General features: G+C 45.2%; 1 protein-coding gene across 1 annotated transcript; it reads left to right on the forward strand.

Moving 5' to 3' along the window:
- Positions 1 to 337: 337 nt before the first annotated feature.
- Positions 338 to 5,260, forward strand: PIM1 (Pim-1 proto-oncogene, serine/threonine kinase). Its single transcript, XM_081011972.1, has 6 exons — positions 338 to 635; positions 880 to 986; positions 1,188 to 1,238; positions 1,394 to 1,760; positions 3,244 to 3,420; positions 3,899 to 5,260. Exons 1-6 carry the CDS (start codon positions 554 to 556, stop codon positions 4,054 to 4,056), a joined length of 942 nt encoding a protein of 313 aa, XP_080868098.1. The 5' UTR covers positions 338 to 553; the 3' UTR covers positions 4,057 to 5,260.
- The last annotated feature ends 6,950 nt before the right edge of the window (positions 5,261 to 12,210 follow it).

Below are 12,210 nucleotides of genomic sequence, written 5' to 3' on the forward strand. Positions count from 1 at the left end.
GAGGGCATATTATATCTGTGGCGAGCAGCGAGTGCCTAAGAGAGGACTGCCCTTTGCCAGAGCGGAGCAGCCCCCGGGGAGCCTGTCTGGCTCATTGTCTTCTCCCTTTTTCCCGCCACAGGTCCCGAGCAAGCCTCGCGCCCCCCTCCGCCGCCCCCTCCTCCTTCCCCCCTCTCTTTGGCGCCTTTTCCTTCCCGCCACGTCGAGTCTCTTTCCATTCTGACGGAGAGCCGAGGCGCGGGCTGGCGGCTGCGGCGCCGATTGGCCGGCTCGGCGCCGGTGGGCGGAGCTTCGCCGCTGTTGGAGACCTGCCCGCCGGCTCTCCCCGGCTCCGCCCCGGCGCTGCTCCCTCCCACTTTACTACAGGCGGCTGAGGCCGGGGCCGTCGCGCCACACGGGAGGGAGCAGGCTGGCCCGGCACGACCCCGCCCGCAGCTCCCGCCCGTGCCTCGGAGACGCCAACCCAGCAGCAGCAGCAGCAGCAGCAGCTGCCTCAGAGACGCCGCCGCCGCCGCCGGTCCCGGCCTGCTTGGAACACGCGGACGGGGCGGGAATGTTGCTCTCCAAGATCAACTCCCTGGCCCACCTGTGTTCCGCGCCCGGAGGGGACCTGCACCCGGTCAAGCCCCTGCCAGGTCAGCCACACCGGAGGGGCGGAGGATGGATGGGGGGGGGGGGTCGGGCGGCCTGCAGGCGCCCCTCACGGTCGGTCGGGGTCGTGAGGCGAAGGCGGGGCTGGGGTGGCGGCCAGGGGTTTGTTTTGTTTGGGGAGCGGCTGATGCGGAGAGATCGGGCGGGAGGGAGAGCAGCGTTGCTGAGGAGGCGCAGTGGCCTGACCTCCCCCCCTCTCCCCACCCCTCGTTTTCTCTCCCTTCGCAGGAAAAGAAAAGGAACCCCTGGAGAAGTTGTACCAGGTGGGCCCGCTGCTCGGCAGTGGCGGCTTCGGCTCGGTCTACTCGGGGACCCGGCTGGCGGATGGAGCTCCGGTGAGTGCTTGGCCGCGGGTGGATTGTGCTCCCATTTGCTCCCCATCGCTCTCCCTCTACGTTTTCCCCTCACCCCAATTTTCTCCCAAAAAAATACCCCTTCCATTCATTCCAGTCCCCCCTCCCTCCCCGCCACCCATGGCATTTCTTTCTACCGGTCCTGTTCGCTCACTCCATTTTCCCCCTCTTTAATCTTCGTAGGTGGCGATCAAGCATGTGTCCCGCGACCGGGTTTCGGAATGGGGGGAATTGGTAAGTGTTTGATCGGAGGAATGCCCCCGTGTTGCTCGAGAGAATCTCTTTCAGCTTTCAGTGATCTGCCACAATGCAGGTCGATTGATTCTCCTATTCATGAATCCTGTTTTCTCTCTCTCTCCCCCCCCCCCCCCAAAAAAATCACATTGCAGCCTGGTGGAACGAGGGTACCGATGGAGATCTTGCTCTTGAAGAAGGTTGGCTCTGGCTTTCGGGGCGTAATCCGGCTCCTGGATTGGTTTGAGAGGCCAGACAGTTTTATTTTGGTTTTGGAACGGCCTGATCCCGTGCAGGATCTCTTTGATTTCATCACGGAGCGGGGTGCTCTGCCCGAAGACTTGGCTCGCAGCTTTTTCTATCAGGTTTTGGAGGCGGTTCGACATTGTCACAGCTGTGGGGTTCTGCACCGGGATATCAAGGACGAGAATATCCTGATTGACCTGAGCAGTGGAGAGCTCAAACTTATAGACTTTGGATCTGGAGCGCTGCTCAAGGACACAGTGTACACTGACTTTGATGGTGAGTCTTGTCAATTTCCATTCACTGCTTTGAGCCAGGGAATTTCCTCTTTGAAACACTGTGTTCCCGGGGTTTGAGTGCTTTGCAGCAATGGAACATGTTCTTCCTCTGAGCTGTAGGACTTGTTCTTCTTATGAAATACATTTTATCCTGATTGCCTATTGCCTACACAGTTTCTGTTGATAGGCGATTTAACTCCAATCAACTGCTAGACTTTGCTAGTGGTTTTTTATGAGCCTGAACCTACTGTCTTATTTGTGGTGTGAAAATAGAAAGTGAGGGAACTAGGCAGTAAATATGTTGTAAATCTGAGTGGCTACTAATTTACTTGTGAGGGAGTGCAGAAGTGCAAGGCTGAATGTAAACATGTTTGCAGGCATACTGTTCAAAACCTTGAATGCTAATCAAAATCTGTAACTAAAGGGAAAATCTTAAAGTATGTGGATTTCTATCTTTCTAAAACTGATAGATGACTGAAAGGGTTTTGTAGTTTGTCCCTACGAAGAGCAGAGTACAAAAAAGCGGAGGAGGTAGTTACTAAGATCTGCTGCCTCTGCCACCTCACTAAATTAATCATTTTAAATGGAAAGTTGCTTTTCGTCATGGCATGAATGTTGTGAAATCTAATCTGGAAGAGATCTGTTTACATTCATCTCACTTTACCTTCCCTGCTAAGAAGCACAAATCAATAATTTGTTTAACAAAATGTGCATGTGGGGGAAAGGAGATGCAAGTACTGAAGATTTGAATAGAAATGGGAGCTGCTCACAGACATTAATTGTTTCCAGAAAACAAACCAAGCTTCTAGCCGTTGCTAACGACTCTTTTCATGAGCTGTTGACTTTCAAAAAATCACGGCTGGCTTTCAGTTTGGTTTGTTTGTGTGTTTTTTTGCCTCTGGGTTCCTGAGTGGCATGAGCTGCCTTGCATTTTTTGTTTTGTTTTTAATTTAACGGTTAATGACCAGGGGTGGGTTTGCTCCTCCCTCCGTTGCCCTCTTTCTTGCACAAATACTCAAGCTTCTGGTGCCCCCTGGTGGCTCATGCGGATTTTTTTTACAACCCAAAGTTTGTAAACAAGAGTCACGTGGCTGGAAACCAGACTAGCAGCTCTGACCTCAGTATCCTTGCTTCCTGCCAGCAAGGAGGTGGGTGGGGGAGAGAGATCAGATACTACAACAAAGGGTGCCAAGAGCTACTGCAGTGGTGCAAGTAAGCTGCATCTCAGCATCACCACATGCAGAACTAAAAGATAAAGCCACCCCATCATACTGTACATTCAATCTTTGTCAACATCTTAAGCAGCTTGTCTTCAGAAGTCCATACCTGGTGTTTACTAACTGCATTGTCATAGTTGAAAACTAGTTCACTTGATGTTCCTGGTCCTTTGATCAGTGTGTCCAAGCGCTGAAAAAAATCACCACTGAGGTGATTTGTAGAATTTTAAACCTCATGATGAGACCTTCCTCTTCTTTCTCTTCTAGGGACTCGTGTATATAGTCCTCCAGAATGGATTCGCTACCACAGGTACCATGGTAGATCTGCTGCTGTCTGGTCGCTTGGAGTACTGCTCTATGACATGGTCTGTGGTGATATCCCCTTTGAACATGATGAGGAGATCGTAAGAGGTCAAGTTTATTTTCGGCAAAGGATTTCTCCTGGTAAGTGTCTGCTGCTCTTATGAGATAGGGGATAACTTAGCGGACAGGGCTCATCCACTCTCTGCTTTGAGGGATAGTACTTGGAAGTATTTCTGATGATCCCCAACATCTTTTATATTAGATGATACTGCTATATGCTAAAGCATGCAAGTAGCACTTCAGCTGCTGAGGCGGGGGGGGGGGGGACCTAGAATTTGAAATTAAGTGGTGTGTTACCATCTAAATTGCAGAAGCAAGTGTTCCCAAAACACTGTTATTGGGCTTCCAGTCAGATTTTGAATCATTCCCTTGATGTCAAACTTGAAGCCAACACACCCTGGTATGAATAGCAAAGCAAACATTAGTTAACCATTGTTTCAGCCATGTAAAACAGTCTTGTTTTATAAGCAGGTTGAGATTTTGTTGCATCATCAGTGTCCTGTTTTGTAGATTCTCCTCAGCAATGCACCTATTTCAACTTTGTCCTTTCTTTTTGCAGAATGCCAGCATCTTATTAAGTGGTGTTTAGCTCTGAGGCCTTCTGACCGACCATCCTTTGAAGACATTCTGAACCATTCTTGGATGCAAGAAGTTCTCCTGTCTCAGGAAACAGCTGAGATCCACCTGCACAGTCTACTGCACGAGTCTAGAAAATAGCAGTGTGTCTCATCCTTTTGGGGTGCAAAACAGAATTCTGCCCTACTGATTCTGGCTGAGTGGGGATTTTTACAGGAATACCATCATCTCATTGCAGACACAGGCTGCCTGGAGACATTTCCAAGCCTGAAAAAACCATCTCTCCTGGTCGAGTGGATTTAAACTCTTTGGGTCCCGCTTTGCAAACCTCCTTGCCACTAGATGACTTGAGCAACTCCATGCGTGTTCATAACCTGCTGAATCCTAGAATATGAAACAAGTGGAGCAGACAACTAGAGCAGACTCTCAATTGGGGGAATCTGGGATGGGGAAACACCGATTTGGACTGGCCCCTGTCTTCACTGTGTCACCATGTTCTGAGTGCCTTCAGTTGCAACTGAGCTGTGCTGGGGGAAAGAAAATACTTGAGCGTTCCTTCCTTGCTGCTGCCTCAAGATTTACCTGGGTTTTGGTTTGTTCCACCTTCTAAAAGAACTGCTTGAAAAGAGGCTGCGGGTGATCCACTAGCAAACCCTAGCTCTGTGCTGTCCAATATGAACTCTGAGTTGGCTCTTGCCGCCTCTCACGTGAAGGCATCCTCAAGTGCACAAACAATGCAACCCAATTAACTGTAAATTTGTACAGATCAATACAGGAACAAAGCTTGGTGTACAGAAGATTGCAGTTTATAATGTTTTTACTCCTGTTTTTTTTAATTTATTTCTAGGGTTTTTTAATGGAATATCCTAACTTTAGGATCTTATTTATTTTATTTATGAATCATGTGGGTTCTTAGCCTACACTTCACCGCTACAGCTGCTGACCTGATATCCTGTCACATTGCCCCTCTCCTCCCCTTTCCCAACTTCCTTCCTCCATTGGGTTATTTTCTGCCTATTCTGGTCTGTTTGATGTCTTGCCACTGTATGGAGTAGCTGACCTGCCACTCAGCCATCTGTAAATAGTTCCAGCTGTGGCTGTTCAGCCTCCCCGAATGTTTGAGACATGTTTTCACAGGTATTGGTGGGGGGAGGGCATATGTACATAGTACTCTTCTTACTTAAAGTGGAGCGAGATACCCTGGACTTCAACATTGTCAAGCTTCTATAAGTAATTTGGTGTGTAGTCTGCTGGTTTTGTTAATAGCTAATACTGTACAGGGAATTCAGAATTGCTATTTTTTTTATACATGCAGTTTTAAATAAAAATGAAAACTTGATTTTAATCGGATGTCTGGCTCTTCAATGGGCAGTACTAGACTTTGGATGCGCAGTTTGTTTCATATTCACACTGTTACTGCAAAATGTTTAACTCAAATTTTTTGTAGCCCTATTTCCGGCTAGAAAATGTCAGCAGAAAAAAGCCACAGAAGGTTGCATTAACCTGCAAATGCTGGGTTAATGGTACCAATAAACTACTTTGGGTATGGATGTTTCAGTTATATTGCAACATAAATTCTCCAACCTAGAATGTGGATTCTAGTTTTGGGAGAAGGTAGGGGCTAGTTAATGAGTCAGAAGAGAAAGTTGGGGAATGCCTTGCCTTTTTAACCCTATATTTTCCTCACTTGCCCATATCTGACGATTTCTGCTCTGCCACTACAATGGCCAAACCCATTGGACTGCCCCATTTTTGTTATTGCATGCATGTGTGACTGGAGTTTTTCACATGGGTTATGTGTTTGTTACACCAGCAATTGGTGTACTATTTAAGTTGCAACCTTAACTCCCTTTTGGCTTAGTGAAGTCCCCTGATTTCCAGGGGCCTTACTCCAAGGCAAATATGCACAGGCTTATATCCTGAAGGGTGTTTCTGTACCACAGTTACCATTTGTTTTGTGAAGAGGCAAAGCTCATTAAAAAAAAGAGCACACAATCTTTTGCTCTCCAAAATAGTTTTAGCTGCAATTCTTTTTAATACATTGCCTGCAGGAGGTGCAGATACAGGTTCAAATACAGATACTGAGCTTCCAGTGCTTCCTAATTCTCTTGTGAACACCAAATTGGTTTTCACCAAATCTTACAGCAGGATAAATGGCCTTTATATACCATTTTTCTTCAGAGGCAAACTTTGCAAAATACAAAGTTATTTGTGGGCTTTTAAAAAATTCAATTAAATACTTACTGAGCAGTTGCCTTCTGAATAAGAGGGGGTTTTAACCCTCTCCTGGTGCCATTTTTCCAAAAGGATGAGCTTGCAGTTTCAGTGGGACAATTTTGGGAAAATGGCACAGGGGAAAAGGGCTACTTACACATAATACCATGGCTCTGAAATAAGCAGCAATCCACTGCAATTATGCAGTATTCCACTTCTTAAAATGTCAGAAGATCTGATCATGGAAATCTCACATACCATGTAGGGTGGCCCTTAAATTAGTTCAGCTATCAACACCAGCCTGCTTGCCTTCAAACATTGGCCTCCTAAATGCAATTCGTGGAAGCAGGTCCTATGAATTTCAATTAAATTTGCGCTTATGTGTGTTAGTGAGACTGCCGTAGGCCCACCCTTATTCCCGTAAGTGTTGGTTGACTGTTACTTATTCTGAGAAAAACTTCCCACAACGGAGACAAAGTGACCAGAAAGTCAAGCTGCACAGAGGCTGATCCAATGATAGAAACAAGCCACAGTAGGAAGTTACTATCTTCCCCCACCCTTTGCTATGTCAGTAACGGAAATGACATGAGTCTCCTCACTCAGCAAGGATCCCATGGAAAATGAAATATGAAAATTACAGCACATTGGGCCTTGCACTGCATATGTAAGTAAGTACATGCACATTATTTTCAAAAGCTGAGGCCCATAGAAGAGCATGGAAAGAAAGCAGGAGGTTTGAAGCAGATTTAACTTTGTGGGTGGTAAACTATGAAATCTTATTTGACAAGTCAATATACGCTTGTGGGAGCAGCACAAAACATGACATTTGGCTCAAAACCTTGCCACAGGTTTTAGGGGGAAAACAAGATTTGGGAGTTTGTAGTTAATTGAGCTTGTTCAAAAAATGGTTGTGGCAGACTTTTGTTGCCAGTTCACTGAAACGCAGGGTCAAATGTCACATTATAGGAAATGACCACCAAACACTTAATTTTCCATCTTTCCTAAGGTCTGGGATCTTTGGTGCTGTGACCTGACAGCATTCAGCACATCCTGTCTCCCAGCCACAGACAGCAATGTGGTTGCAGAGTGTGTGAGTGTATTTAGATGTCAGGGAAACACAGGACCATGACACAACCTGAATGTTAAAGTCGGGGAAAGTAGACATGCAGCATCTGCTATCAGCCACCATCACGCAGTTAAGGTGCCGCCATCTTTGGCTCAGTGAAGATAACAATCCAACACACCACCAGCCACCTCCCATGCACCCAACCCTCTCTCTGGGTTGCAGAATGCTCATTGTTTTTTAGTGAATTAACCCCGGGGCAGTTGGCCTAAAGTACGAAAGGTTTCCACAACACAAACACTTGACTGACTTACTCATCTTGTGGGCATTCACAGAAACTTCCCAAAATTGTAGTCTTTGTGCTCCAGACTGCAGTGCCTCTATTGCTGTTTACTACCTTCAAATATCTTAAGGGCTGTCACATGGAAGAGGGAACATGCTTGTTTTCTCCTGCTCTGGAGGGTAGGACTCGAACCAATGGCTTTAAGTTACAAGATAGGAGATTCCGACTAAACATTTGGAAAAACTTTCTGACAGTAGGAGCTGTTCGGCAGTGGAACAGACTCCCACAAGAGGCGATGGACTCTCCTTCCTTGTTGGTTTTAAAGCAGAGGTTGGATGGTCATCTACCATGGATGCTTTAGCTGAGATTCCTGCATTGCAGGGGGTTGGACTAGATGACCCTTGGGTCCCTTCCAACTCTAAGCTTCGAAGTTTCTATTCTGCCTTCTGTGTTGGAGAGAAAAGCTTTGAATAATCATTTGAAGGAGTCTTTAACAGGCAGTTATAAGCAGGGCTAAGGAGGGGAATTGTCCTCTCATGCTTTCTCCATGTATGGCAATCAAGGACCAATGACCGTTGTGTTTGCGTAGGATGACACAATGAACTTGGTTTCTAATTACTTATATGTAGTTCACATCCATATTCAATTCAGATTCAGATTATTTTTGTATCTCTGAATTGAATGAACAAGTTTGAACCAACCATCACCCTTTAACATGGCATATAGAACCTTAGCAGTGCTTGCATTTTCACCCTGGGCATCATTGCATGTGTGTATTAGTTCTAACAACACATTTTGATGTGGCAGAAGCAACACTTCCTAAACTGCCCCACTGTCAAATCTAAAAATATGGCGGCTTGCTAGTGTGTGACTTTTAATCATTTTTTTTGGGGGGGGGAATTATGTCCATCCAAAGGCTGGGGCATCTCATCACTGGTCCAGATAGGTGATTCAACTTGTAGCAGTGGGGTGGCTAAGGCAGATGTTGATGGGATGGGATGCTAAAGCCCCTCTCCAACTCTTGAGTGTTCCTGCCACTCTTATAAGACTCATGGAGAAATAGCCCCTCTCAGCAAGCATACTGCCAAACACCACCAGATGCAATTGCTATCGCTATGAGATGAATGCACTTTGTGTTGACAAGCATGTACAGGAAATAGAAGCACCAACATTAGCACCATGCAAGGTGTTTGCTTACTGTTACATAGCAACTGGTGTTTGGAGTCCTGACATTCCCAAGGTGTTTTGTGAGACATACTCCCATATGTATCATTTTGCTAAGGGCGGGTACCTCATGAAAGGATGTTTGATCTCACAGAGTAATGGAGGGCCTATGTTCAAAGAAATGCAGTATCTCCTGCTTTGCTTGGGATATTTTTTCAGCAGGGAAGGAAGAAATGCATGAGCCCAACACCGACTCATACTCCTCCCCAGATCTGTGTCGTTTGAACACTGTTATGTATCATTTGAACAGGCAAAGAGTTATCTGCAATTCTATAAAAGAACTAACTTATTTTCTCAATGAATTGGGAATGGAGAGTGTTAACCTTTCCCATCTTTGCTTAGTAATCAATCTAGGATGACCAGTGCTGGCTTTATAGAACAGTGGCAGCTGTATATCCATTAAACGAGCAAAATTTAAAGAGGACAGGTTCTTAAAATGCCTTTCAAACAAGCAAAATAAGTGCTGGATGAGTACTGGGGTCCCACAAGGACATGAAACAATATATGAAAATTAATTGCAGCTAATGTTTCCGAAACTACATTTCTCATCAGTCAGCACGGCAATGAACCTACTATTCTCAAAGCAGCTTCCCAAATAGGCAGTGTGTCAAATTATATGTGAGAGTTTCATGATTGGACCACCTAATTCTTTTTTATTTTATTTTATGTAAATGCAGCTGTGGGTTGCTTGTCAGCTTGAAATAAGCAACAGCACTGTGGGAGGTGATGTCTAACCCTGTGTCATTTTCCTGATCAAAATTACCTCCTCTGTTGCTATTTCCACTTTCCATAGCTGCTTTTAAAACAAAACAAAACAAAACAAAACAAAACAAAACAAAACAAAACAAAACAAAACAAAACAAAAACTAGACCCATCTTAACTTTTTACATGGAAACAGCACCATCTGCTGGCTTGTTATGGGAGCATAATGTAACCAACTTTGGTGCTGTGTGGTGTTTCGCATTATATAGGAAACTTCATAGACAACCTTTATAGAGTTACCTTGTGAAGAGAGCGCTAGAGACTTGTGTTTTTATATATCTGTTTGTTACAAATCTGTAGGCTGAGCTGGAGTGGGTGGGTGGGAGCAGGCTAGTACCCAGACAGACACAGTTTTAAAATCATCACCCCACAATGCAAACAGCATGCATGCATTTGAATTCCTTCATGTTTCTTCTTGCCAGCCAGCTGCAGTGTTTCAAACTGCAAGATCAGTTTCAGTTGTTGCAGCCTGTTCACATAGACAGAACACTCCAGTGAGGCCAGCTACCTGTTCTCTCCAACTCTATCCATCATGGCTGAAAATTTTTGTAGGGGCAGGGATTGATTGGATGAATCCAGGTATTGGTTAATGTTTCATTATGAGAGGGAGTTATGCCCACCACCCAAGGAAAGGTGGTGGTAAGGCTTGTACTTGAAGAGACAAGGGTTTTAAGAAAACTACTATTCAGTCTCTAATATTCCCTTCTTGAGCAAGGTGGCTGACAGGGTGGCCACTGGCAGGTGCAGTTATGCTTGGACGAAGCAATTATCTAGATTCATTTCAAACTGGCTTCAGCCTCCTTTTACCACTAAAACACCCGGTTCCCCCAACTAATGACAGAATATCAGGAGACAATTGGGACCATAGCCTTGTTGGTTCTCCCCAGTCTCTCAAGACTTTTGACACCATTGACCATGGTCTCCTTCTGAACCCAGGGGGATGGAAGTTGCAGGCATTGTATTACAGTGGTTCAACCCCTACCTGCAGAGTCATGACCAGAAAGTAGTACTAGGGGGTCCTACAAGGGTCCATTTTATGTCCTATGCTATCAGACACTTATCTGAAACATCACCATCATCATTTTATTTGTATGCCGCCTTTCCATAGTTGAAACTATGCTCAAGGCGACTTACAACATGACAAGATTTACACAATTAGAAACATAACAGAAGTCATAAACAATAAATAAAATACATCAAAAAGTACACAACCAAATGAAACAATTTCCACGTAAATCATAAGATCTAAAACTAAAGATACAACAATAGTATCCATAACAGCAACAGCTCTCTCAACCCCCCCTAAACAATACTCCAGCCTGTTCAACAGCTTCAGCTTTTGTAGCTGGAGTCAGTCAGTGCTCCACTCTCCCAGGACAGATGAGAAAGGGCCAGCAAGGCAGAGTGCAGGTGTTCCAGTGGAGAGCTGTGTTGTCTAGGCATTTGTAGTACGGTGCCATCAGTGTGCAAATGACACACAGTTGTACCTCTCTGTCTTGTTTTGATGTAAAGGAACCTTCCACAACCTGATCATTGGCTGTGCTTGATGGGGCTAAGGCGAGTTGTAGTGCCTCTGGCCTTTGTATAGTAGGTAACATTCAAGTCATCCGCAATTCAGAGGTTTCTATACCCACTTCTCTCCATTCGGGTAAGTAAGAAGCATTACTGCAGTTCGAGGACACATTCCAGCCAGGTGAAGAACACACAAGGAGTGAATGGAGTAGGGCCAGTGAGGAGTGGGGCCTGGGAAGGGATATGGTCTGGTGACAATCCTGGAGAACTGCATTTGGCCCCTCAGGCCTGAGATTTCCTAGCCATACACTAGAGAGTAGTAACTAATAGAGAAACATGTCCCTTGTGGTTATATTTTTGTTTTTTGAATTACGCTCTAATTTCCACAACTATTAAGATGAATTATTTGGGTATGAAACCAAGTTGAACTGTCACCTTCCTATTTTTCAGTGCCAATTACAATATTGTTTTTTTAAACACTGTTGCTAAAATGTTGCCAAATAAAACGGCAGTTGTGAAGGTGTGAAGAGGCAAGTGGACCTGACTGCCCAAAAACATCATTTTATAACAAAACCATGTCTATGAAAAAGATGGGAAAAATCTATACCTCCAGAGATTGCACCACTGTTCCATGCCTCCCCCCCCCCCACAGAAAAATGCGCTTTGGTTAAGGAAAGAAGCTCAAGAAAAACAACTACTTGACTTACACCAACCTTTGCCAAAGTGTGTTTGCTGAAAAACGTGAGTGTGGGATTGTGAGGTAGGCATTGTCAGGGAAGGAGTGTGTGTGTGTGTGTGTGTGTGTGTGTGAGAGAGAGAGAGAGAGAGAGAGAGAGAGAGAGAGAGAGAGAGAAAGAGAATGCTCTATCCTTCCGCTTCCTGCCACTTTCTCCCTGAACTCTCCCTAGGCTGACTTTTCTGCCTCACCAGGTTTCTTTTCAATCTTGGGACCAGCTGAAATCAAGTCAGCTACTGGGGAAGAGTTGTGAGTGGTTAAGCACTACCAACTGCTTTCCCCCTGCAAAGTCCCCACCTATGCATTTGTATTATTTAGTAACCTTGAGGCAGTGTGTCATTCTGGCCAAAGAAAGGGAACAAACACTACTTAAAAAATAATAATGTAGCAATAAATAATCTTCACTGTGACATTTCACATCCAAGCACATATGTTGTTAGAGACATCAGCTTTTTCCACGGAATTTCATGATCCCAGTTTTCCACAGGCATATCATTGTG

This window comes from Podarcis pityusensis (assembly GCF_964106645.2).
Source record: "Podarcis pityusensis genome assembly, chromosome: 6".
In the NCBI taxonomy this organism is placed as follows: Eukaryota; Metazoa; Chordata; class Lepidosauria; order Squamata; family Lacertidae; genus Podarcis; species Podarcis pityusensis.

What these genes read in the sequence shown, in the direction of transcription:
- PIM1 (XM_081011972.1), top strand. Translation starts at nt 554, where the DNA reads ATGTTGCTCTCCAAGATCAACTCCCTGGCCCACCTGTGTTCCGCGCCC. An exon ending in TTTCGGAATGGGGGGAATTG is followed by an intron (nt 1,239 to 1,393) that starts GTAAGTGTTTGA and finishes ATCACATTGCAG; the next exon opens with CCTGGTGGAACGAGGGTACC. An exon ending in TCGGCAAAGGATTTCTCCTG is followed by an intron (nt 3,421 to 3,898) that starts GTAAGTGTCTGC and finishes TTCTTTTTGCAG; the next exon opens with AATGCCAGCATCTTATTAAG.